At 40.9% G+C, this 27,175-nt stretch overlaps 1 protein-coding gene across 1 annotated transcript; it reads right to left on the bottom strand.

The window, feature by feature from the left end:
• LEMD3 (LEM domain containing 3) lies at positions 1–27,175 on the bottom strand. The gene is made up of 13 exons (XM_060777516.2): positions 25,741–27,175; positions 20,381–20,415; positions 19,069–19,132; positions 15,753–15,820; positions 9,273–9,352; positions 8,739–8,887; positions 7,788–7,889; positions 6,859–6,961; positions 6,496–6,674; positions 5,028–5,109; positions 2,798–2,903; positions 2,633–2,711; positions 1–2,081 (listed from the first exon to the last, which is right to left on the bottom strand). The coding sequence occupies exons 1-13, from the start codon at positions 27,065–27,067 to the stop codon at positions 1,918–1,920; spliced, it is 2,538 nt and encodes an 845-aa protein (XP_060633499.2). The 5' UTR covers positions 27,068–27,175; the 3' UTR covers positions 1–1,917.

Raw genomic sequence — 27,175 nt, 5'->3', positions numbered from 1 at the left:
TAAAAAGCCCTAATAAATCTTTAATTAGTTTTGATTCGCTTTTGTGTTTTTTTACAGGACAAATTACAAACATCTGGTTTCTCAAATGTCCAAGGTATTATACACATTCCCATCTGTCTTGCAGGGAGGAATATTGGTCAACATTTTAAAGGTAAAATAAGCTGCATAATAGTACAGATTACCATAATAAATGTACAGTGTTTACAAACAGTTTAGAAGCAAGAAAGATGCATCTGCATCAAAAGGCAACCTTTTAAACTGCCACAACTAAATTTTACATTCACGCTTGCAAACAGGTCACAAGATGGGTACTAAGATTAGATCAATAAATCACTATGATGCACAAATACAGCAAAATCTGATTATATACATATAAATACATATACATGTATATTGTACATTTTCGTATATGTATGTAGTAAATCTCATGGAAAATCTACCAGATGCAACAGACTACTCACATTTCAAAAATATGTACTTGTTCTTGGTGAGTAGTGTTTTGCATGGTTGATTATATTACACATACTTGTTTGTTAGCATCCAGGACATAAAACTGACTAAGGGTTTTTTTCAGATAAGAAAATGTCAATTATTAAACATGTTGCCCACAAAAAAAGCACAAAGGTAAGGCACAATAGGATTTTTCATTACAGAAGTGTGCATCATGTTCACTTAACCATAAGAAACGTGCATTATTTGTGCAAGTTCATGCTGCAGATCATTACTATAAAAATGGGTTTTAAGTAAATTCATTTTAAACCGGTTGATTTCCCATCTCTTCACCTATGCAATACCCAGCTGGATCGGCAAATTATGCTGCTTCCGCAGGAATGGTTATCTCCAATTATTCTGTATTTTCAGCTAAACTTCAACCATTTTGCAGTTTTAGGTGTAAACAATGCACACATTTAATATCACACACAACTCTTCCGTAAGTTTACTGCATCTCTAAGCTCTAACAATCAAGATTTATTTCCAAAATATGTGCACTTTTTCAGTTTTACACATGTTTAAGGAATCATACAGGAAAGTGGTACATAGCCAATGCCTTGCTTTTGTAATAAATAACTTTTCACAAAGTTTTTGGAGTACCTGCCAACTGCTTCTTTATTGCTCACATAATTCCGAATCCATTATCACAGTTACAGACCATTCACACAAAAATCATAACCATATACTTTAATATAAAACCTATAAAAGATATTGAACTTGTAATCTAATACTTCAAGGTGTTTGGCCTTTATGTAATGGTACAGCCAAAATATATAAAACATTAGGTTATGAATAAAATAAGGAAGCTTATTCACTGCTTTAATGCAGACATCCTCACAAAACAAAGATTACCTTTGCTGATGCCACCACCACCATCTAAATGTATATACAAACAGGTACATCTGCATTCAGTTGGTTTTCCCTCTCCAGCCACTAAGACCACCTCTCTTCCCCATCCCTCGGCCAACACAAATGAAGCTCTTACAGCAACAGAAACCCAAAACCAGACAGAAACTAACACTTCTACTTACTTTCCATCAGAAACTGCAGGTGGTTTTGTTACAAAATACCCACAAGATTATTTCACAGGAAACTACGGAAATACAGTACATCTCCATGCTTTTAGACTGTTATCAAACACTTGTTTGGTGCAAAAATACAGCCACATCTGAAAATGTTCAATAAATTCAACATTTGTCATGCAAAACATAATGTGTTGGTTTGTATAAGCTCCAAAATACTTTACGGAGGAATTGTTCTTGTAACTCAGCACTACTGCCTCATTGCTCATTTTTTTTAAAAAATGACTTCCTTGAACATCGTTTTAATGAAAATGTTACATATAAAAGTACTAAAAGTGGAAGACAGGGCCAGACAGGAAATGTTCCCGCTGAAAGTCAACAGTTCTAATATCAATAAAACGTCTCAGGAGTTTCCCTGAGAATTAGCTGTGCCTGTCCGCAGACGAAGATGCGACATTGAGTTCATGTGTGTATTTGATGGTTTCAATGGAACACTACAACTAACAGCCTGGGGAAAACGATGATGATATCGATCTAGTCGTAGATATTTTACCGTTACCAGTTTGCCTATAGTAAAACACAAATCAACAGATTAGGATTTTGCCATTAGCAAAACTACAACATTCACAGATTTACAGTTAAACATGATTTTAAAAACCATATATAATATTTTAATCCATTTATTTATTTTATTTTATTTACCACACTTTTACCCTGGCCTTATGTAATTATATGTTTGTATTTTAATGTATCTTATGGATTAGTGTATTATGAGGTGTAATGTTTTTATACTATTGTTTATGAATCTCTTGTTGCGAACCGGCCTGAGTCCTTCTTCGGAGGTCGAGAAGACCGGGTTATAAAAGCTCTAAATAAATAAATAAATTCTCACCCCAAAGGGGACTCAGGTTGGTCTTACAAAGGCAACAATTCAATGCAGCATATACATATTGATAAATAAACAAATGCATTAAAATCCAAAACAATTAAAACATAAACATTAAAACAGCAATTAAAATCACAGTCTAAAAAATTAGCCACACTTCTTGTTTATGTTGATTTAGTACCAGCTAGCCCCAAGATCTGACTGATTGATTTTGTAAATCAAAATTTCTTACCGTCAAACCAAGAGCCGTGTAATGCTTTAAAAGCCTTTCCGGCATATTCTGGAGACAAACACTTGACATACACGCAGCCCTGAGGAAGGAAATAAAAGTCTAATTTAGATCTAACACTGAAATCAAATAAATATAATTTTTAATATTAATAGTCCTTTTTTTTACCTCGCGTGAATTTTTGTCCACAGCTATGTGAACAATTCCCTCATTATCACTACATTTTTCCAAGATTGCTTCTTGAATTGCCAAGTGCCAATGATCTCCTATTTCCCTAAAAAAAAACAACAACAACACACACAAACATAAATCAAATGTGTCAATGATACTATTAATTTTAGTTGATTAAAGCAGTCTTAAGTTACTAAGGCCCACACTACTAATAAGCAAATCTGCAATCAAAACATTTCGGAAGACTGGAGTCCCCTTCCACACAGCTGAATAAAATCCCAAATTTTCTGCTTTGAATTGGAATATATGGCAGTGGGGACTCAGATAACCCAGTTCAAAGCAGATATTGTGAGATATTCTGGGTTATACGGCTGTGTGGAAGGGCCCTAACTCAGAGAAAATATTATAAATACAAAGAGAGAATAGGATACATGGGGAGTGGAGGAGAGGACTTGTCTTGCAGCTAACAGCTTGTGAGTCTACAAGTGGGTGATCCCCCTCTGAACATAACTTTTCACTATAATCGTACATTTTTGAGGATAAAAAAGAAATGCCTGCTGAATGTTAAGCAAGAAAAATGTACATTTCTTTTAGAAATGTAAAAAGTGAGATTTATTTTAGTATTGTATGCTACCTAATAAACGAGTCACTGTGGTATAATGGTTTGGTGTTGGTCTAGGACACTGAGATCAGGGATTGAATGTCTGCTTGGCCAAAGAAATCCACTGGATGACCTTAGGCAAGCCACACACTTTTGGCCTAAGAGGGAGGCAAAGGCAAACCCACTCTGAATAAATTCAGTGATAGGTTCACCTTAAGTGTTGCCATAAGTCTGATATGACATGAAGACACAAAACAACTGCCTAACACTATGTTCACTTAACCCGAATTAAGAAGACATCTTGAACACACTGCCAGTCAAGAAAAATACTGCATCACTTTCCTCTGACATTACATAACAAGTGTTACAATCTCTTTCAGTGGTCGAGATATCATAGATTTAATCCCTGCCATTTCAAGTGAAAAGGAATTTAAGATGGAGAGTTGAGAAAGACCAACATCTTTGACCTTAAAGGATCCAGCCTGAGTAAATAGCATAGGATAAAATAACCAACAGTAACATCTAATATAAAGAAGTTTCATTTGTTCCCAAAGAACACACATACACATCAGAATGGGGGGAAACGGGACAAGCAGTTCCTGTGTTCCATGCCACCAACACTCAAAAGGGGATGAACACAAGCAGAAAACACCTCTCTGATTAAAGCTGATTGAATTGGGAGGTAGAGCAGGTTTACATAAGGAAAAGTACAGCAGAGCAACTACCCCAATGCATCTCTAGATTATGTGCAGATAACAATTATCGTGAAACTCCTCAAATTTTCAATTTAAAAATAACCCAGATATTTCTTTTTTTTACAGGTTAAATCTAGAGTACCAAGAATATAGATTTCATACAGGCAAGACAGCTGTAAGGAATAGGAATCTGCAGTATGTGAGCATTAAGCTTTTGAAGCTGCAAGATGGATATTAGTTTGTTTCTCACTTAATCCCCTGAACACGCATAGTGGGCATCTCCTGGATGAGAGGAAATATCCTTATGCTTTCTTTACAGTGTTTTTAACTAAACCCCAGAGGTGGGAAAGTCAAAATAAAATCCCGGGGAGATAAAATCCTGGGGAGAGATATGTGGGCTCCTTACAGGCCAACTATCAGGAATATGGACAGCTGTGTAATTAAAAATAAATTTTAAAATATTGCAAAGCAAATCTGTTCTGTTCTTCCTTCTTCAGCTACCCAATGCTAGCACTCTTTTTTCCAGTTTTAATAAAACATTTATTTGAGGAAAAATAGTTATATACATATACTGTATACATATACTATACATTTTCCCCTCTTTTATTTTCTTTCACCCCTGTGCTCCCCTTCTCCAGAGCCATCTCTTGTTCTAAAGTCCCACCAAAAGTTCAATTCTTCATTTGGAGGTAAATTCCCATCTTCTTTTTCCAATATTTTTCTAAAAAAAATTTCCTAATACTTTCTAAGTCAATTTTTCCATGATCCCTTCTTTACATTTAAGTTTGATGTTAGCTTGTCAATCAGTCAATGCTAGCACTCTAAGATGAAATAGATAAGAAAGCAGCAATCCCTTTACTTCTTCAGCATCTAGATGCCATACACAAATCTAATATTGTCTATTTAAATTGAATGAAAAAAGCATACTTACATGACAGGATCAAACATATTGCGTATCTTTAAGCAAGGTGTCAAACTATTTGGTGGTGAATTTCTTCTGTCTAAGTGAAATGCTGCCAAGATTTTAAAAGAAGATAAGAATATTTAATTAGTAACAGAACATTATTTTTTGAAATGTATTAATATTATCTGATACTTTTATGAAGTATTCTTTATGTATCATGCACCACAGTACAATGAAACCATATGAGTTGTAGAACTTTAGGTTATTTCTGAATACAGAAACTGATAAAGTCAACCTGCAATATTCAAACAATGTAGATAAGTAAGATGTAAGTGTGTGTTTATATGCGCAACTGTGTTTTCATTTATGGTCTCAGAATGCATGATTGTGCTTTTAATGAAATAATCATTTGTACCTTGATCATCCACATTCTATGTGGCCACAGTATAAACAGTAGCTTTTCTCACTTACACTTGACATAAGAAACAAGCAATCCCATTTGAAAGTAACCAAAAAATATTAGCAACAAAGCTGCACTAAATCAATGTCCATCTGACTATGCTGGAAAACCTAAAAGAAGGACCAATCCTTTCTGTTTTCTCAAGTTCTGGTCTTTTTTTGATTGCCTGGGCAGGGAAATGGCAGCCACCAGTGGCAGCTGAAACTTGAAGTGGCATTGGTTTATTCCCCTCTTTGTTATGACCCTCAGCTTATCCAGGGATCACAATTTTGGCCCCCAAATTATATATACTCATACTTACACATATAGAAGTAAATACAGTAAATACATGACAATTAATTTTGGCTCATGAACTGGAATTCTTCAGTCCCACGTCATATTTACTTTTTTGAGAAAGCAAATCAGGAGCCTAACAGAACTGCTGATAAGAGATAGCAAGACAGTCGTGCCATGCCAACCTGTCACAATCATGACTTACAGATCCCACAGCTGGCTATGACAGCTGCTATTGTTCTTTCCTAAGGCTGAAATCCTGCTAGGAAAAGATGACTAACATACAGCAATAAATAGAGATTTATTTCTGATGTGGGCTGTAGGTCTGTTTTGAGCCCCGAGTCCCCATAGAAGAGAGGCTATAAACACACACACACACACACATATATTCTCAGTAGGGGACACAAGATCCCTGCCTTTAGAACATTTATATGGCTGACTATATAATGAGAGATCACTATGATAATCAGAGATACAGACTAGGCAGATTATTAAGACAAATGTTATGCTTGGGTTACCTAACAAGATGTAAAATAAATCATTTTTCAGAATTGTATAGATTCATAAATGCAATTACAGATACCCAAAGAAACTTTCATTGAGTACAGATTAGAAAAATGTTTGTTGACTAAAATTTAATTGACAAAAATGAATCTGTATAAACAAAATCTGTTTTGAAACAACCATATATGTTCTTGAGTAAGTCCTAAATGTCGATTAGAGTGAAAACAAGTATTTCAAGATGACCCAATTGTTGCGTACCTTGTCCTTGCCATACTTTAGATGGTATGACCAACATTTTGTCACATGATGCAGATGGCTGTATCCATCTCCAAACCAGAAAGTCAGCACCACCTATTCTCCGTGTTTCTGTGCGAACTCTAGATTCATTAGCAGCAAGGAAATCCACAGCTCTAGTCCATACCTTTTTCATTTTTTTCCTAAAATATAAATCCAGGGATGAGGAGGTGGGGAAAAGAATAGAATTGGGGTTATTTTAGTAAAATTACTTATCTGACTGTAAAGAGCACTATAGTTCTTATACCAAAGCCTAACAATGACAGTGCATATTTCAGTTCCTTGGGATAGCTAATGTAGCAACAATATATAATTCTTTCTACATACCTGTCTTGAGGTGGAATCAAAGAATCTCGAACATGGGGAATAGGCATGTAGGGTTGCAAGTCTTTGTTTTCCTGACATGCTTCACTGTGGGTTCTTAAAACATCTGAAAGCATTGCATTATGTTAACTATGAGGAAAATCAAGCTGAAACCAATCATATTTATAAAGCCAATGAAGAGTATGTACTAATAGTGCAAATATCATTTTGGCAAGCAAGGAGATAAATGCACTTCTGATGAGAAGAGCAACCAAACAGCATAATGTTTCATGCAAAATATGAAGAATAGTTTTATTGTTATTCAAAATGCCAACAAATAGGAATAGTGGTTGCAAGTTTAGAAGCCTCATTCTTTAAGCTTTTCCCTCTGTTTACTCCTACTGCCCACAGAATCTCATTTTATTTCTGCCAGAAATTCTTCAAAATTAAGATAATTAGAAAGCATTAAAATATACTAATCACAGATCTGCCAGGAAATTGTTACAATGTATTTGCTTTCAAAATCAACATTCTGTTGACAGGATAATGTGGACAAGATAGTCAGATAAAATCTGTTATTTTTCACAATGGACTTCATTTTCACCAGAATAACAGAAATCAGATCTATTTAAAACTAAGCAGCATCATTGCGCCCATACTTATTAACTATTATTTATTAAGGGATGCAAACCACTGTTAAGCTAGCCAATTTAGGAGTTAGATGCAATTATGAACTGAAGTTCATTGGAAACTGAGGCAAAGGTTTCATCTCTTCTTGTGGTTGGAAGTGAAAAGGGGGAAAAAAGCACTGTTCTGCATTATGTTCAGTTTAGACCATTAATTAAAATACAAATTCTGGCCAATCTGGGAGTAGTCCTGCACACAACTGAATTCCTGGATAAATATAATGAAAGAAAATCAGACCACCAAGTAAAGTTTTAAATAAAACTTACCTATAATTTTTACAACCATATCATACATCTGTCTCGTCTCCTCTTCCTCTTTAGACCACCGATACTTCATATACCTGAATACTCCCCAAATCATTCCTATACCTGTGTAAAATAGGATGATTTATCTAGCTAAATAAACCAAATTCTATAAAAATTGAAGGCTGCTTAGAAAGAAGACATATCCGACACCCCACCTGAAAAAATCTAAATTTTCTAAAAATGTTCCAGAAGAATGTAAACAAGCATTATAAGATATTATTCAATATATCAAGACATCCACTGCTTTTATGATTGATTATGTTTACCTTTAATACTTTTGGGAAGTGTATTTTTAAATACTATGTTTACGTAGTATAGCCCCCATTAAACTAAATGGACAGTACTCATTATTTATGCAAGTTGCAAGGACAGGAAGAAGGCTTCCTCAGCCTTGTGCCCTCCAGGTGGATTGAACTATAAACCTATTGCAGCAAGTTGGACCACTTTGAGCACCTTTTTAGCTGCCTTCATCTCCTTCCAACACAAAGAAGGGGTGAGAATTTAATAAGCATAAATAAATAAAAAATAAAAACTCCCATAATCCCCAACCAACATATAGAATGACAACCGTGATAGTTCTAGTTCAAAACATTTAGATGCCCATAGGTTAAAGAAGCTGCTTGTGGAGATGCTGGTGCTTTTTCATTGAGCATCAAAAGATGCTTCATTGGGCCATTGCTTTGTAAAAGTGAAGATAATGTGTGGACTGCCTGTGCATTAAAAGCATTTTGACGTCATCAACCACACATCTAACCCATTATATTATGATTTCATAAAATGTTTGCTAATTTCTTCTTCTCTCGGTCTACTAAGAAAAAATTACCAAACCTTAAATACTCATTTTTAAAATCTTGAGATTCTGTGAAACCATTTCCCCAAAATAGGCTTTCATGAACACCGAAAAGAACTCACCTAAAACCAGGATTAATGATCTGCACAAGGCAGTAAAAAATGCACGACGAAAACGACATGTAAAAGACATCTGTGGTCTAGTTGATATTAAGTATTTTACATCAGTTGAATTGGTTATAGGTTCCTCATCAGAGCTGTGGCCAACACACCTATTAAAAAAGATATTCCAACCATCATGAATGAGGCACCGGCATGTGTACTTCTTCCTGCTCACTGAGCACTTGAACTCCATCTTTTGACTGCTGAACTCTACAATGCTACAATATCCAAATCAGCAAAAACTATGCTTAATATTTGCCATCAAAACCATTAGGAGAAGCGCAAGGTAATTTTCCAACTGTGATTTGTGATCTAGTGTATTTACTCAAACATCTTAGAAAACAATACAAGAATGGAAAGTCATGAAACAGAAGACGAGATGGCAACAGATGAAACCAGAACTTGCTTAAAATCAGTGAAACTCTAGCATTTAAAAGAATGTACGAAATTAAGCTTCTGGATAAAAAGGCTAGAGTACAAAATAAAATGACTTACTTAATGCCAACATCCTCTCCGCTATTTAGAATCCATTCCAAGGATTTGTTAAAGACATTTTCATAGTCGGCACCTAAGCTCTGGGGAAAAATGAAAATTGCATCAATACAAAGATGACTGAGGATCTGCCCACTCCAATATTGCCACGATTGTGGTAACATGTTGTTGCATGTTCAATGTCAAAACAAACAAATACTATAATCCATAATACATTAAACCACTACACTCAATCATAGTCTTCAATATTTCTCTTTCAACATAAATAATAGGAGGAAGCACAAGCAACCAAGTTTGTTTAGAAAGCTTAGTACATGTTTATAAATAAACAATATTCCTGACTATAATCGGAATTTATATATTACATTCAAGAAGATGAATGGAATATTTCTTTGAACCACTTCTACAAAAGCATTAAACATAGTATTTGTAGATTTATTGCATCTGGCAGCTACCTAACAGGGCTGGAGAAAAGGCCAGGCCTCTGGATATGCCTGTCTGGATTGATTGGCTCTGGGCTCATCTGCTCTGAACAGATTTTATCAACAGATATTTCAGCTGTCAAACAATCACAAAATGCTTACTTTCTTCCTCATTATTTGTTATATTTTAGAGTCATATCAACCAAAATGTAAAACATCATGGCAGTATTAATAAAGTTATTACTACTAACAGGGACTTCCTACTAAGTACAATTGCATCCAAAAACAATCCCTACTTTTTAAGCATCAAACTGTTACACTGAAACTGACAAATTAAAGCACCCAGGCATGTCACCAACAAGGAACAGGAAATGCAAAGTAAAAAAAAGAAAGAAAAATACTGTATTTTTTTTACCATATATTAGAAAGCAAAGACATGTTTGTCTTTGCATACACCAGTAACAACTCCCATCAGCATGATCACAGACAACCCGACTATTTACTAATCGATCTAGCTCACATTCCTTCAGAATTTCTAAGATGCTTCTGGAAGTTCACAAGCAAAGTGATCTTCCAGAAGAAACTTAGAAATTCTGAAGGATGCTCAGCTAGATCAATTGGTAAATGGTGGGATTGTTTATGGTCATGCCAACAGGAGCTGTTACTGGTGTCATCTTCCTCCACTATTTAGCATGAAGATATGTATTATTCCTGCAGTTACATCTCCTCTTAAAAGGACTCCCATCAACATTGACCACTGGATATCTTGGCTAGAGCTAATCTAGCCAAGATATCCGGTTAAGATGGCGGCGCGGCAGCAGCAACAAACTTTAGCTCTGGCAGAGTAAGAACTGTAACTTTTTAAATCTTGTTACCTGAGCCATAAAATCACTCCCAAATTACTTTTGCCAAACCAGGGTCGCGAAGGTGGCCTTGGGGAGGCAATTGAAGGGGCACAGGCGAACACAGAGCCTGAGGAGCTAGAAGAAGGAGGAGGAGGTAGAGCCGGCTAGCCGCCATTACAGCGTTGCGGGCTACGAACTCGCTCCCTCCCGGTTCCCCGCTTCCACGAGCTGCACTTCCATCAAGCGCTTACCTGCTTTGGCGTTGTGACCACTGCCTCGCAGCCGCCGGGCGGCAGAAACCGAAACTGAAAGAAACCGAGCGGAGGCCGACGAATCTGCTGGGGCTTGCTATCGGCACAGCCGGGCGGAGTTTTTTCCTTGCGGCCTTTCCTCGCCACCAGCGGACGCTGCTTGCTGGCCTCGCCTTGGGGGCGGTTTGGGGCCTCCATTGGCCATTGTGTCCCCGTGGCCTGGCACAGCCGGTCGGAGTCTCCCGGCGGACGCTGTTTATTCCTCGCCCTGGGAGCGGGTTGGGGCCCTCCATCGGCCTTCGCGCCTCCTGTTGGCCCGGCATAGCCGGGCGGGGTCTTCCTCCGCGGCCTTCCACACTGCCGCGGACGTTGCTTTGCTCCCTCGCCCAGGGAGCGGCCTGGCTCCTCCGTGTCCTCTGGGACCTACTGACGGGCCCGTGTCCTTGGCTGCATCCTAACCGCCTCTGCGCTTCCACCGTTGAGAGGTCTCGGCTTGGCTCCAGCGGGCGTCGGCGGACGCTTCACGGCCTGCAGCTCCGGCGGCTCGACACTCCTAGGGCCCTCTCAGCATCAGGAGAGGCCTTGCTGCCTTTCTACGGTGCTTGCTGCTGGCGCTGGGGCTGGCTACAGCGGGACGCCGCAGCCGGCCGCATTGACTCCAGCACTAGCCGGCCCTGTGCTGACCGAATTGTGTCACCATCACTGTGTTACCATCACCAGACTGAGTGCCTGCGTTGACCGAGCGTGTACCATCCCGCCGTGTATTCCACCAAACCCGGAAGACTGAGCGGGCCACCCTTGCTGGTTAACAATTCTCATCCTTCAGCACCTCATTATTTAAAATCTTGTAAGATATCAGCATTTATACGACTAGCACTTTAATCCACTATATCATTAGACCTTCCCAACTGTATCATCTAGCTCTGAGTGTGCTAACTATTAGGACGATGCTAATTCCCTCGTTCTGATTGATTATTATTGCAACCTATGTGTGACCATCTTAAAATGTGCTGACCGTTCCTACTGATTGCTAATTAATTAATCTTAATCTTGACTCCATGATCAATTGGTTACTTCGTGCACTTTATTAACTGCTGCGATCTTGCACTTTATACCATTAGCACTTTAAATTATTTCTTGTGCACTTAGCCACTATAGCACTTTGAACTCGATTGTTACAGCTAGTGCTGAATCAGGCCTCCATGACGCACTTTAATTAATATCTAGGGTCATTAGCTTTCGCACTTTATCGTTGCTCTACTGTGTTGCTGCTCTATTGTGTTGCTCTGTTGTGTGCCGCTCTTCATCGCTGCTCTATTATACTGCTAAAACATCATCTGTATCCCAACAGCACAATTCCTTGTTCCCAACTGTGCTTAATAACTACGACCTATGCCATTACCTACTTCCTGGCACCTGTTAATCTGGTTGCTCATTATATATATAGGCAAGAAGGAATGGAATAGCACGAGTGATCCCGAATATGACCTAACGGGACCGAAGAATGCGTGGAGGGCAAAGCTATGGCAAACTGAGACTGTAACATGGCATGTACACCGAAATGAGCCTTGGTTTATTGGTATAAGTACCAAATGCGTCATGGAGGAGGGAGAGGCTTCCGTTAACCGAGGAGCCCCCATAGAAGTCGTGGTGGGGAAGGGGAGATACGGGAAAAGGAGACCTTTAATTCGGCCTAGGGAACGTGGAACAACTTTAGTAATTCCAAATCGGCCTCCTGATATGGTAAGTAGGTGTAACCAGGATGGCGGTCCCTCAGGATTGAAAGTGGTGCTGTTGAACGCCAGATCTGTCAATGGCAAAACAACTATCATCCAGGACTTAATCCTGGATGAGCGGGCAGATCTGGCGTGCATCACAGAGACCTGGCTGGACGAAGCTGGAGGTGTAAACTTGACCCAGCTTTGTCCACCCGGGTTCTCTGTGCAGCATCAACCGAGATCCGGAGGGCGGGGAGGCGGGGTTGCAGTAGTCTATAGAGATTCCATTTCTCTGACCAGGACCCCCATCCCACAGTCAACAAATTTTGAATGCGTCCACCTGAGGGTGGGTGACCGGGACAGTTTAGGGATTCTGTTAGTGTACCGTCCACCTCGCTGCACTACAGTCTCCCTACCTGAGCTAGCGGGGGTAGTCTCGGACCTGGCATTGGAGTCCCAACGGCTGCTTGTGCTGGGGGACTTCAATGTCCACGCCGAGGCTGCCCTAACGGGAGCGGCTCAGGACTTCATGTCTACCATGGCGACCATGGGTCTGTCCCAACAAGTAACTGGCCCCACCCACAGTGCTGGACATACATTGGACTTGGTTTTCTGTCAGGGACGGGAGGAAGGTGGCGGTGTTGAGGAGTTATCCATCTCTCCGTTGCCATGGACCGACCACCACCTGGTCAGCTTTAGACTTACTGCACCCCCTAACCTCCGCAGAGGTGGAGGACCTATTAAATTGGTCCGCCCTAGGAGACTTATGGATCCAGAGGGATTCCTGATGGCTCTTGGGGAATTCCCCGCCACCTCGGTTGGTGATCCTGTTGATGCCCTGGTCGCTCTCTGGAATGGGGAGATGACTAGAGCAATAGACACGATCGCTCCAGAACGTCCCCTCTCAAGTAGCCGAGCTAAACCAGCCCCTTGGTTTACTGAGGAGCTGGCGGTGTTGAAGCGAAAGAAGAGGGAACTAGAGAGCGTGTGGCGTTCGGATCCAAGCGAGCCAAACCGAACACGGTTTGTGGCCTTTTTAAGGTCATATGCCGCGGCAATAAGAGCCGCTAAGAAAACTTTCTACGCGGCCACTATTGCGTCTGCAAAGAACCGTCCGGCCGAACTGTTCCGAGTTGTCAGAGGCCTTTTAAAACCCACCATTCAGGATGGGTGTCCTGACGACTCGGCTGCTCGCTGTGAAGCTTTTGCTCGGTTCTTTACAGACAAAGTCGCTTTGATCCGCTCTGGACTGGACGCCGCATTAACGGCAGTCTCTGAGGATGTAACACGAGCATCTGCTTGTCCGATTTTGATGGATTCATTTCAATTGGTTCAAACTGAGGATGTGGACAAGGTACTTGGAGGAATGAGAGCTACCACTTGCATCCTAGACCCCTGCCCATCCTGGCTTCTAAAGGAGGCCAGAGGGGGATTGGCCGAGTGGGTTAAGGTGGTGGTTAATGCCTCCCTTCGGGAAGGCATTTTTCCAGCCAGCTTAAAGCAAGCTGTGATAAAACCGCTGTTGAAGAAGCCATCACTGGACCCCACTCAATTGGTAAACTATCGGCCTGTTTCCAATCTTCCCTTTTTGGGCAAAGTCATGGAACGTGTGGTGGCCTCACAACTCCAGGCATTCTTGGTAGACACGGATTATCTAGATTCGGCACAGTCTGGTTTTAGGCCGGGACATGGTACCGAGACAGCCTTGGTCGCCTTAGTGGATGATCTCCGTCGGGAGCTCGACAGGGGGAGTGTGTCCTTGTTGGTGCTACTCGACCTCTCAGCGGCCTTCGATACCGTCGACCACGGTATCCTTCTGGGACGCCTCGCGGGAATGGGTCTCGGAGGTACTGCTCTGCAGTGGCTCCGGTCATTCCTCGAGGGTCGGTCTCAGAAGGTGTCACTGGGGGACTCCTGCTCTACCCCACAACCTTTGTTTTGTGGGGTTCCTCAGGGTTCAATCCTGTCCCCCATGTTGTTTAACATCTACATGAAGCAGCTGGGCGAGATCATCCGGAGTTTCGGGGTGCGGTGTCATCTGTACGCAGATGATGTCCAACTCTGTCACTCCTTTCCACCTGCTACTAAGGAGGCTGTCGAAGTCCTGAACCGGTGCTTGACCGCTGTGACGGTCTGGATGGGGGCGAACAAATTGAAATTGAATCCAGACAAGACAGAGGTGCAAGGCCGAACAGGGTATAGGGCTACAGCCTGTGTTAGACGGGGTCGCACTCCCCCTGAAGACACAGGTTCGCAGTTTGGGTGTGATCCTGGACTCATCGCTGAGCCTGGAGCCCCAGGTTTCGGCGGTGACCAGGGGAGCATTCGCACAGTTAAGACTCGTGCGCCAACTGCGACCGTACCTTGGGAAGTCTGACTTGGCCACGGTAGTCCACGCTCTGGTTACATCCCGTCTTGATTACTGCAACGCTCTCTACGTGGGGTTGCCTTTGAAGACGGCCCGGAAGCTCCAATTAGTCCAACGGGCGGCAGCCATGGTATTAACAGGGGCTGGGCGCAGGGAGCATACAACTCCTCTGCTGTACCAACTCCACTGGCTACCGATTAGCTACCGAGCCCAATTCAAAGTGCTGGTTTTGACCTTTAAAGCCCGAAACGGTTCTGGCCCTACATACCTATCCGAACGTATCTCGGCCTATCAGCCCACCAGGACCCTAAGATCTTCAGGAGAAGCCCTTCTCTCTATCCCACCTGCTTCACAGGTGCGGCTTGTGGGAACGAGAGATAGGGCTTTTTCTGTGGTGGCCCCCCGGCTTTGGAATGCCCTCCCTACTGAACTAAGATCAGCCACCTCGCTAATGGCATTTCGGAAGAAACTAAAAACTTGGATGTTCGTGCAAGCCTTCAATTGATTTTTGATGTGATGTTGTTTGACCATGGATTAGCAATCAAGGATAAAGAATTGGACTACGATTTAAACGATGAGATGTTCCGATCTGTATTGGTGGCCCAATACTATGAATGTTTTGTATGTATTTTTAAATTTTTTAATTTATATGCTTAAAGTGTATTGTATATTTTAACATGCTGTAAACCGCAACGAGTCGCCGCACAGGCTGAGATGTTGCGGTATATAAGCGTACCAAATAAATAAATAAATAAATAAATAATCTGATTCACAGCCCAATAAAACCCAGAGGGACAAAGGAGTAATTGAAAATACAAGTAGAAAATGCAAAAATACCACAGATAATTCCATTAAAATATATTTTGAAGTTGTTCTTACTTTTAAATATGCAGCAGCCTCCTGAATAGAAAGTCCTTTCTTGACAGAGTTGCCACATTCATGATCCCCTAGGAGAATCAAATTTGTATTATCTGTTTATATATTAAGCATCTTTGGTTTCAAATATCACACTGTTAAGCAACTAAAGAATATACACTTTGGGTGCATATGAGTATGTTATTTTCAAGTATTTTGTTATTTTGAGTAGTTTGCTATTTTCACTTTTTTATACTCTTAATTAAAAATATGCTCCTCTCTATAAATATAACCAACCCACAGATGCTATTTACTTACTACCAGACAAGATGCTGCTACAGACATATATGTCTAACTAGAAGTAGCAATCACTGAGTTCAATGTTTGTCACTTACAGATAAGTAGGTATACTGGACTATAGCCCAAGCATCAGGTGGCACACCTTTATATTATTAAATAACATCTTAATACTATGACATTCTGAGTATATAGGTGTGGATCCCAATAAGAGAGTTCAAAGAAGCAAAGTTTACAGTCTTCTCCTCTCTGCATCCCCCCTATCCCTCACCAATTTTTTTTTTAAAAAGTCAGAAAGTGCTCCTAAACAATGTGAGATGATGAGGCACAGGCTGCTACTTGGGGGGGGGGGGGGGGGGGGTTCCAGATCAAGTTAGTTTATGGAGATTCATCCCAAAAATATGTCTTTTCCCTTAAACCACCCTCCACATCCCAATAAACACTGTTCAAGACAGGCTGCCAAGAAACTTCTGAAAGGTTTTTCATTCCAGGATGGTCCACCTAAGGCCTTTGCAAGTGGCTCCAGGTGGAGGGAAAGAATAGGAGTTTTTCCTGTACTGTACTTCCTTAAATTAATTATCTTAAGATCCAAGGCATGTAATGCACTCTTTACATTTCAATGTAAACATGGGATTTATACATATATGAAACTTGCAAGTATTCATTAATTTTGTTGAAAACTGTAAGAACACAAAAGCTAAAAGTAGAAGAGATTTAAATTAGTATGCAAAGGTTCTCCAATAATTATATAAAATGTAAGCAGAATAAATTTCATGGAATATAGAAGTATCGTTTTGAGAATTTATTTTAGAAGCAAGTTTTATTAATGTTAATCTATTTTAGTCAAGACTATAACTGTATAATAAGAAAAGCAAACCATGATAAAAGTGTAAGAGCAATGCCAGATCAGACTGAAATTCAGCATTCCTTTTGCATAGTGGCTGAGTAGCTGCCATTGGTATGCCTGCCACCAGGAGAGTATGAGTGAAACTCCACACTTGATCTCATGTTCCCCAGCAACTAATACTGTACACAGATGGATATTGCTTCTGATTCCAGGCTATTGGTGAAATGTATCTAAACTCTTTTGAAAATGACAGAATCACAGAATCCTAGAGTTGGAAGGCACCACAAGGGCTATCCAGTCCAACCTCCCGCAATGAAGGAATATACAATCAATGAACTCCTGAAAGATAGCCATCCAGCTTCTGTTTTAAAACCTCCAGAAAAGGAGTCTCCACCTTACTCCAAGGCAACACATTCCATGATTGAACAGTTCCGATCATCAAGAATTTCTTCCTAATGTTTAGGTAGAATTTAATGCTTCATTTGGGAGCAATATACTATTAAACATGTCACCTTCGTCCTAAGAACTTGAGAAGTGTGAAGATTGAATATAGATTTTAAAATATGCATTCTACAATGTGCACTGCACAATGTGTATTGTTTTTAGATAGATCGTTTACAGGGTAATTTCAAAAAGATCCAAAGTTAGTAAGCCCAGATGGTTGAATCTGGAAGAATGAAGCTAGAAGCTAGATACTGATCGCAGATGGACAAACCTTGGCCAAGTTTAGGAAATGCTTTGAACTAGTGCACTTAAAAAATAAAAAACATTAAAAAGCCTATTCCAAGTGCAATGGTATCACTCTTAACTGAACTATCCCCCCCGCCCACCACCACCATGAAGGAAACAATTTCAGAAGGATTTAACATTCAAATAGCATTTTATACTTCAGAGTTAATAAACATAAACAGTCTGTCTCAAACTCAAGTTGAAGTTCATCCATAGAAGAAGCACATAACCATAATAATGGCCCATAAATCAATTTATGCTCATACATTATCAATTTACAAGATGTTTCAATTTTAATTTGGAGATAATACTTAACATTAATATTAGGTTAGTAAAAGTGAAGAGAGGCAGGAAGAAAGAGTCAGTATGTAGTTGAGACCAGGGTTCAAATCCCTGCTCAGCCACAGAAACCCACCACCCTCAAAGGAATGCAAAGGCAACTCTCCACGAAAAAAAAATTGCCACGAAACCCCCAAGATAGTTTCACCTTAGGGCTGCCATAAGTCTGAAATGACTCAAAGGCATACAACAACCAAGGGACAAAGAGATATTTCAGAGCTAGCATAATAAATTTACAATTTCTAAATAACCAGCTTCTTTTGCTAAGAACATGTAATAAACTATAGTTTGCTAAGAACATATAATAAACTCTAGTTTTCAAATAAAACATTGTCAAAATAAAGAAGACCTAGAATCAAAGAAAGGCACAGTAGAGACAATCTAAGGAGGGTGAACCTTCATTCCTCAAAGCATAACCATAATAAATTCCACATTCCTTAGAAAAAGATAGAGAAAGCAAAACTGAGGTCAAATTCAACACTGAAATTTAACTGTCAGATCTTTCATATATGACTTTCAGCTGAATAATAATAATTCCTTTATATATTGTACTTTCAATAGCAATTGCTGTTAATTTAGTGCAAAAACACAACCTAAATTAAAATTTTGAATTCACTGATGTTCTATATATAATGGATTGATGCAGACTTGAGCAAGCTCAACAAGATTTTCCAATCCCCCTTTCCCACATAGCAACTCATCCAGTTCCCTGAAAATTGACAGAGTGAGGTGAACATTTGATTTTAGCATTCTATCTGATGAAGCAGTCCAGAATTTGAAAGTAGCCTTAGTGTTTAGTTGGTCCCATCTGAAGCCATTATCATGCTGTAATTTCTTTTGCTGATTAGGCAAACACAGCTGATTATAACTTTCCTAGCTTAATAGTAGCTTTTCTAATTAATACAACTGCATTTCATTTTCATTTAATATTGTAATGAGTATATTTCAAGAATTCAGCCAACTTTCACCACTTCTATTTCAACAAATTTTTCCAAAATTAAAACTTCAATAATGGGGTGTGCCTTACATTTGATGGCACTTTGTTTTCAGTGAAATACTGCACCTCGTTTATTTTTACATATATGCATTCTGATATTCAATAGTTTAATAATACTTTTAAATGCTTACCTGCTATCTGTGCCAGCTTGTCGTGAAGTATGTACAAGCTATTCATGAGAATGGTTTCATTTGCCTAGAAATGTAAGAAACCAGTCAACAAATCTTGTTAATATGTGTTTAATCTTGATAGAATTAAAAACAACATAGTTCCTTAGTTTCTAACAGACACCCCACATTATGAAGTATAAGATTACAAATATTCAAAACTATCATTTGAAGGCAAGAAATATGCCTTCATATTGATAAACTCAATAGCAACAAGAATGGGGGGAAAATGCTCTGTCTTGACTATATGGATTTAAACAACTTACTTTCCCATGTGTCTAAATCCATATGGTTTGAACTACAATTATTCCAGAATTGTCGAAGGCTTTCATGGCTGGAATCACTGGATTGTTGTAGGTTTTTTTCAGGCTATATGGCCATGTTCTAGAGGCATTCTCTCCTAGGACACAGCCATATAGCCCGAAAAAACCTACAACAACCCATTCCAGAATTGGCTCAAAGAAGAGTGAAGTCATAAGATATATGAAATATTGGATTATTCCTGGATAATTATTAAACACCTTCACCATGAAGGGTCTAATCTGGCTTTCCAAATCCAGTCAACAGCAGAAAATTTTAACTGAGAATAAAACCTTTTTTTTTTTTTTTTAGTGTCAGGAGCAACTTGAGAAACTGCAAGCCGCTTCTGGTGTGAGAGAATTGGCCATCTGCAAGGACGTTGGCCCATAGGACGCCCAATGTTTGATGTTTTACTATCCTTGTGGGAGGCTTTTCTAATGGCCCCGCATGGGAAGCTGGAGCTCAACCTGCTCTCCCTGGATTCGAACTGCTGACCTACCAGTGAGCAGTCCTGCCTGTTTAACCCACTGCACCACTGGGCGCTCCAGAATAAAACTAAAACTGTGGGATTTTGAAAACAAATTATACAAGTTGTTTACACATTTCTCAGTTCTAGTTCAATAACTGAAACTAATACATCTTCCACAGTACATTGACTCATATATTAAAAACAAAACACCACAATCTCTCCTCATTCAATTTTGCAATATCTCATTCTATGCTCTGTATTCAAATGGTTCAAGTCCAGTTTTAAAATATAAGCCACTTTTCAGAGGCCCACACAAGAACTTCTCAGTTACATTAGGCAGAAAACATAAGTTTTTCAATAACAGATGTCTAACACACAATAAACCAATCTCCATAGTAAATCCACCTAAGACTGAAACTGGTCCATAACCAATTTAATGAAATATCAGGCAGTGATGGTCAGAAGCCAAGAAACAGTCTTCAACATGGCTTTTAAATATATACTTACATTTACATCAAGGTTCCCAATGGACAGATTTTTGCCTATTAAAAGAAAAAATAAAATCACTTCATATCATTTTAATGCCTAGTTGCTGCAATTAAAGGAGTAGGCCAGGATGTGGGGGAAACAAGATGTGGGCTTCTGTGTATCAAGCATATGAGTTCAGTTTTGATACTGAAAACAAATACTCAGAGGCAAATTCCTTAGTTCTATCGCGAGCAACTTCTTTATAACTGACTTTAATTTGGTGAATCTATTTTTTTGCTAAGTGCTGTCAAGTTGACTTAGACTCATGCCAACACATTGAATGAAAGACCTCCAAGTTACCTTAACTTGAACAGACTTGCTCAAGTCTTGCAGACTCAGGACCATGACTTATGCAGTCCTCCTCTTTGCCTTCTATGACTTCTTTAAAAAAATGAGGTCCTGGAAGCACTGAATTCACTCATTTATATTTCTACATATAGATTATTAATTATGTATGTGCCTTCAAGTCATCTGTTGACATAAGACAAATCCATGAATTTCATAGGCATTTTCTTAGGCAAGGCTTTGTCAGCTCCTTTCTCTAAAATATAGCATGTAACATATGGTATATTTTAGTAATAATCCATTCAAGTAATAACCAGAGCTTAGCTTCTATGATCAGACAGGATCTGATGCTTTTAAGGTACTGCACAGAAATGCAGTAACACTTTATGTGGTCCTAAAACCCGTGAATTTGGGTGGAGGACAGGGAAAATGTACAGAATCCATGGATACAAAAGGTGTACTAATGGTGCTGTATTAAATAAATCATCACCAATTTTTTCTACTTCATTAAACACAACAAAGCAGTTTTTAAAATTAAGCTAGCTTTAGTAAAGCTGAGGGAATAAGAGAAAAGAGAACAACATGCAAAGAGGCAGCACAGCATCTAGGCACACAACTTGCTAAATAATGACTTAGCCTTAATGGGTAAATCCAGACAATACACTGTATCAAGTGTAGACTGATCAACAATCTGGGATGCGATGATGGAGGGTAAGTTGCGGAAAGATAACAAGTTGAGGAAGGCTGACCCCTTCAATAGAGTTGAAGTATTGCCCAATACAGGGAAATACCTTTAAAGGCCAGCATATAAAACATGGGATCTCCCCAGTGAACTGTTTTGTGATTTGTATCATAGTTTTAAAAGTACAATATATATTTATTTCCTCAGAACTGAACATAGATTTGACAGAAGTTTCATGCCCAATGTATTGGCCAACAGCTACACCACACAAATATTTCATCATTCAATTTCTGGCACTGAAAATTTCTTGTTTCCTAATCTTACATATTATATATACTTTAGAATCGCTGACAAGATACACATTCACATGCACACACCAATCTTTATACAATGATAAAGACTTCTCTATTCTGGAATGAACTTGCAAAATCTAACATAATAATTATATGGGGAGAATATTTTGGACAGCAGTTCCCATAAGTCTCAGGCACCATGACCAATTTTAAGAAATTAAAGGAGCTGTCATTCAAAATATCAAGAGAGCCAAAGGTTCTTCAGCCCTGAGAGAGGAGTAAATTAAAAGAGCAATAGGCTGTCAAAATGTGCTCTGCATCTTATTAATAAAGATGTACAAATAACATGTGAATTTACAATAAGTTTATAATATTTCCCTAGTATGCCTTCTTCGGTTGTTTCATGAATTAGACATGAATTATGTGAACTAAGCCATCTCAATATGCAGTATCAATTTGCTAAAACCACAGGTGAACAAATATGCATGATCTCATGGTTTTAAATTAGGGGCTTTATTTATATTTGCACACACACACACACCCTTGTCTGTCTCTCCAAACTACTAAGCATACAGTCTAGAGACAACTGCCACAATTATGGGGAAACATTATGATTTGGTACTGAATTCTTTCTTTTCTTTGGTAACTCTCATTAACAAGCATTTCAGAACCAGTGACGTGTAGTGGTCTCGATATCTGACTACAACTCTGGAGACCAGGGTTTGAATCTTCACTCAGCCATGGATATCCACTGAGTGACTTTGGGCAAATCACTCCCTCTCAGGCTGAGAAGAGCAAACAGACCTTGCCAAGAAAACCCAAATACAGGATCACTTTAGGGCTGCCATTAAGTTGCAAATGGCTTGAAAGCACACAACAACAAAAGGTATTCCATGTATCTACCCACTGTTTGCAGTGCTCCAAACAATTTTAAGCCAAACTTGGTAAAATGGTAACGGTGAACTTTGGAGTTTTTGAATCTCAACATACATCAAAGGTTTATCAGTGTTGCTGTACTTAAAAAAACCACAGTTCTGATAATTTACCTATCATGAATTTTGGATATAAAAATTCAGAAAGCCAATTATATAATAATAATAAAGAAGGGATCAAATATTATTTGTAGAGCTAAACCTATAATGTGATGCAGTATTTTAGAGAAACACTACATCTGACCATATATTTATATTCCTAAAGCCCAGCATGACTGACCACTTGTTAAGGGTGCTGGGACTTGCAGGCTAACATCACCTGTATGGTCACATGAATCCTACCCACAACTTACAAACAGAACTGTGACTTCAAGATGAATCTTCTTTTATCCATGCTTTCCTAATAAACAATGTTTTCACAACCTACGAAACTATAATATACTAAAAGAACTATCAAGATAGAGAAAAAACATTTTTCACATAGCAGCTAGGGTATTACTGTTACTCAGTTTGATGTGAAATGATCTACTATTAATTTCTCTGTGCCCAGGGTGTGTATATACATGTGTGAACCTTGACATACTTCTATATAAAATGCAGCATGCATTGTGTTCAAGATGTTTTTGTGGGGGTTTTTTTTTTGGCTAGAATAACTATAAACCAATGAACAAGTGTTTCAATACTGGTCAGAAAGTTCCATTTCTGAACTTAAAATCCCTTAAGCAGACACCAGATCCTGTCTGATCTTGCAAACTAAGAAGGATCAATCTTATTAGTTAGATGGGAGACTGTCAACAATACTAAGTGCTGTAGGTTATATTTTAGAGCAGTAGTTCCCAACATTTGGTCCTCCAGGTGTTTTGGAATTCAACTCCCACAATTCCTAAAAGCTGGTAAGCTGGCTGGAAGTTCTGAGAGCTGAAGTCCAAAACACCTGGAGGACCAAATGTTGGGAACTACTGTTGGGAAACCATGGGCCCTTCCAGACAGGCACTATATCCCAGAATCTAATCCCAGGTTTTCTGTTTTAAACTGGATTATATGAGTCCGCACTGCCAGATAATCTGGGATAAACAGAAAATCTGGGATCAGATTCTGGAATAGAGGAATAGTCTGGAAGGGCCCCATGTCTGAATATTCCTTGCATAAGAAAACTATAGTTGACAGGTGACTTGAAGGTCCATACACACAACAAATCATGCTTCTTTTAGCCATTAACCCCTCCCTTCAACTGTTAGAAGCCACTGCAATTTAACCAGTGATAAAGGATAATGTGAAATTGTATTTTATCATAATTGCAAACTTTTCAGAAAGAGCTTCTCAGGCCCCTTCCACACAGCTGAATAAAATCCAACATTATCTGCTTTGAACTGGAATACATGGAATGGGAATAAGATAACCCAGTTCAAAGCAGATATTCTGAGATATAGGGCTGTGTGTAAGGGCCCTCAGAAACTGAACAGAAGCTGCTATGTCACTTCATGCATTACAAACACTAATACTGGAAGCACTTCCCTCAAAGAATCAGCATACTATACAATGTAATGAGGCTTACAAGATAATAAATTATACTATGCAACTACTTTATTCTGAAATAAACATGTTTCCCATGTGCAAACATTGTAATATGTGAAGTGGCCTCCAGGATAAAACATGCACTGGAATGAAGACCAAACTGTTCTTTAAGGTTTTATTTGCATCCCCCACCTGAGAACCCTCACTAGGCTACAGGTCACAAGCTTTGGATCAAGTTTCCATTTATAAACCAGGACTGTGGATTTAACAGTGGGATATACCTCCATGAAGGATGGTGGCCTCTGCTTCTTTGGAGGTCCCTAAACTGAAGTTTGAAGCCAATCTGTTGGGAGTATTTCAGGTGTATAAAAGGGGGATGGACCACAACTGTTGTGGTACCATTATATCTATAATTCTGTAATTCCAAGGCACAACAATTCTGAGAAAGAAAGCACCAAAGCACCAAGGTACTCAACTAGTGTCCAATGCACTACTTCCTGATAAAAAAATTAAAATTAAAACAGAGCAGTTTTTCAAACTGTGCTCCTGCAGGTGTTTTGGAGTTCAGCTCCCACGATTCCTAACAGTAGGTAAATTGGCTGGGATTTCTCTTAGCTTAAGTCCAAAACACCTGCAGGAGCACGGTTTGAGAAACATTGTGTTAAAGCAGTGGTTCTCAACCTGGGGTCCCCAGATGTTTTTGGCCTATAACTCCCAGAAATCCCAGCCAGTTTACCAGCTGTTAGGATTTCTGGGAGTTGAAGGCCAAAAACATCTGGGGACCCCAGGTTGAGAATCACTGTGTTAAAGCATTTTCACGAAACATAGGTTTAGATGCAGGTATGGGCAAACTTCAGCCCTCCAGGCTCCCTCCCAAAATTCCTAAGAGCCAGTAAACTGGCTGGGATTTAAAGTCCAAAACACCTGGAGGGCCGAAGTTTGCCCATGCCTAGTTTAGAGTTAGAGCAGTAGTTTTCAACCTGGGGTCCCCAGGTGCTTTTGGCCTTCAACTCCCAGAAAACCTAACAGCTGATAAACTGGCTGGGATTTCTGGGAGTTGTAGGCCAAAAGCATCTGGGGACCCCAGGTCGAGAACCACTGACCTACAGGGTCAAAGTTTGCCCATACTTGGGTTACAGTATCCCATTTGGACCTCTTTGCAAATTCTTAAGCGGCTGAGCCGGGAAGGGGCCTAAGGCTGTTAGGAATTGTGGGGGTTGCAGTCCAAAACATCTGGAGAGCCAAAAGTTTGCCCATGCCTGGTCTACACTGCCATATAATCCAATTCAAAGTGGATAATCTGGATTTTATATGGCAGTGTAGAAAGGGCCCGAGCAAGGTCTGAAACTTGGTCAGAACAGCATCCAAAACACCTGGAGGGCTGAAGCTTGCCCATACCTGGGTTACAGTATCCCATCTGGAGCTCTTTACAAACTCTTAAGCCGCTGAGGGGGAAAGGAAAGGGGCCTGAGGCTGTTAGGAATTGTGGGAGTTGAAGTCCAAAACACCTGGAGGGCCAAAAGTTTGCCCATGCCTGTCTTACCCTCTGCAATACACTCTCAAGACACATCCATTTACTCCACTGTCATTCTGGCTTGCCACAGGACTTCAGCCTCCAACCCTAATACTTACTGTCAACTCCCCCATCCACAGCCACTCCAGACCCCCTCATCCTCAGGTAGGTGAGTCCCAGCACCAGGAAAAACAAACAGGCCGCAGTCAAGAGGCACATAGACAGGTAGTGAGCACTGAACCCTCCAGTAGTGGATATCTCTTCCCTCTTGAACTGCTGAAGCAGATCTTCTTCGGGCTCGGAAAGCTTCTGCTTGTAGATATTTTTCAGGTACGCGTGGTTGGGACCCGTGTGGTTGGAGTGATTCATTCTGGGAGGAGCAGCCCCGCCAGGAGAGATGCTGTTGGTGGCGGCGGGTGCGTAGATCCTGGATTCAGGGCCGAACCCGCCATCGGCCCCCAGAATGTGGTTGTTGGCCGGCTTCCTGCCCATGTCCAAGTCCAAGGGCGGCAGGAAGAGGCCTTTCTTGGAGGCGCCGTGGCGGAGCCTGGGCAGGCCGCCTTCCTCTTGACCCCTGGCTGCCCTGTCCAGCCCACTCGCGCTGCTCTCCATGGAGCCATCCCCATCTCCATCAGCACAAGGATGGCTGGCGAAAGGGACCCCTTTGCTGAGGCCCTTCCTTGCCAAGTAGTGGCGGGTCAACGAGGCGTCCTTCTCCTCCTCCTCCTCCTCTTCTTCCTCCTCCTCTTCTTCTTCCTCTTCCTCCTCCGAGTCGGAGTATTTCTCCCTCCGGCTATAAGACAGGAACCGGTTGCCGTTCACCGCCCTGGCTTTGCAGCGCTCTCGAGGTGTTTCGTCTCCCTCCTCCTCGTCGTCGTCTTGGTGGTGCTGCTGCTGCGGCGGCTGAGGCGCTTCCCAAGGCCCCGCGGAGGCCCTCCACCAAGCGTGAGGCCTTCGTCGCGCCGGCGCCTCAGCCAGGCCTCCGCTACTGCTATGCGGGAGGCAGCCTGAGGGCGAAGGAGGAGGAAGAGGAGACGCCGCCGCCGCCGCTGCCTCTGCCGCAGAAGCAGCAGTAGGCCTCGGCTCCCGGCGTGCAGCTGAGGCGCGGTCCCTCCTGCTGCTGCTGCCTCCAACGAGGCTTCTAGGCCCGGCCTCCGCGTCCGACTCGTCCGAGCTGAAGCCCAGCAGGACTTTGTTGTTGTTGCTGCTGCTGCTGCTGTGACTGCCGCCGGGAAAAGGGGAGAGCTCGGCCAAGCCGCCTCCCGGCCCCGGGTGAAGAAGGTGTCCGCTGTTGCGGGTCTTGGAGGCCCGCTCCTCCTCCCGCAGCTTCTTCAGCTTCTTCAGGTACACCGGCCGCGTGCTCTCCGTCACCGGGCCCGGAGAGAAGCCCAGGCGCCGCAGCTCCGAGAAGAGCTCCTCGTCCGTGAGCTGCGCGGCCGCCGCCATTTTGCTCGCTCGCTCGCTCGCGCCTTTCCCTCCCTCAGCCTCTCTCTCTCGCTCTCTCTCCGCCGCTGCTTCCGACCCACGCGCCTACCGCCCGCCGCCGCCACCTAG

This window comes from Anolis sagrei, chromosome 5 (genome assembly GCF_037176765.1).
Source record: "Anolis sagrei isolate rAnoSag1 chromosome 5, rAnoSag1.mat, whole genome shotgun sequence".
Lineage (NCBI taxonomy): Eukaryota > Metazoa > Chordata > Lepidosauria > Squamata > Dactyloidae > Anolis > Anolis sagrei.
The sequence above is the reverse complement of the archived record's forward strand: the minus strand, read 5'-3'. Positions and strand labels throughout refer to the sequence as shown.

Coding starts and splice junctions, on each gene's coding strand:
- LEMD3 (XM_060777516.2), bottom strand. CDS start 27,067: ATGGCGGCGGCCGCGCAGCTCACGGACGAGGAGCTCTTCTCGGAGCTG. Junction 19,133..20,380: donor TTGGGAACCTTGATGTAAAT/GTAAGTATATAT, acceptor TTACATTTCTAG/GCAAATGAAACCATTCTCAT. Junction 7,890..8,738: donor ATCATTAATCCTGGTTTTAG/GTGAGTTCTTTT, acceptor TATTTTACACAG/GTATAGGAATGATTTGGGGA.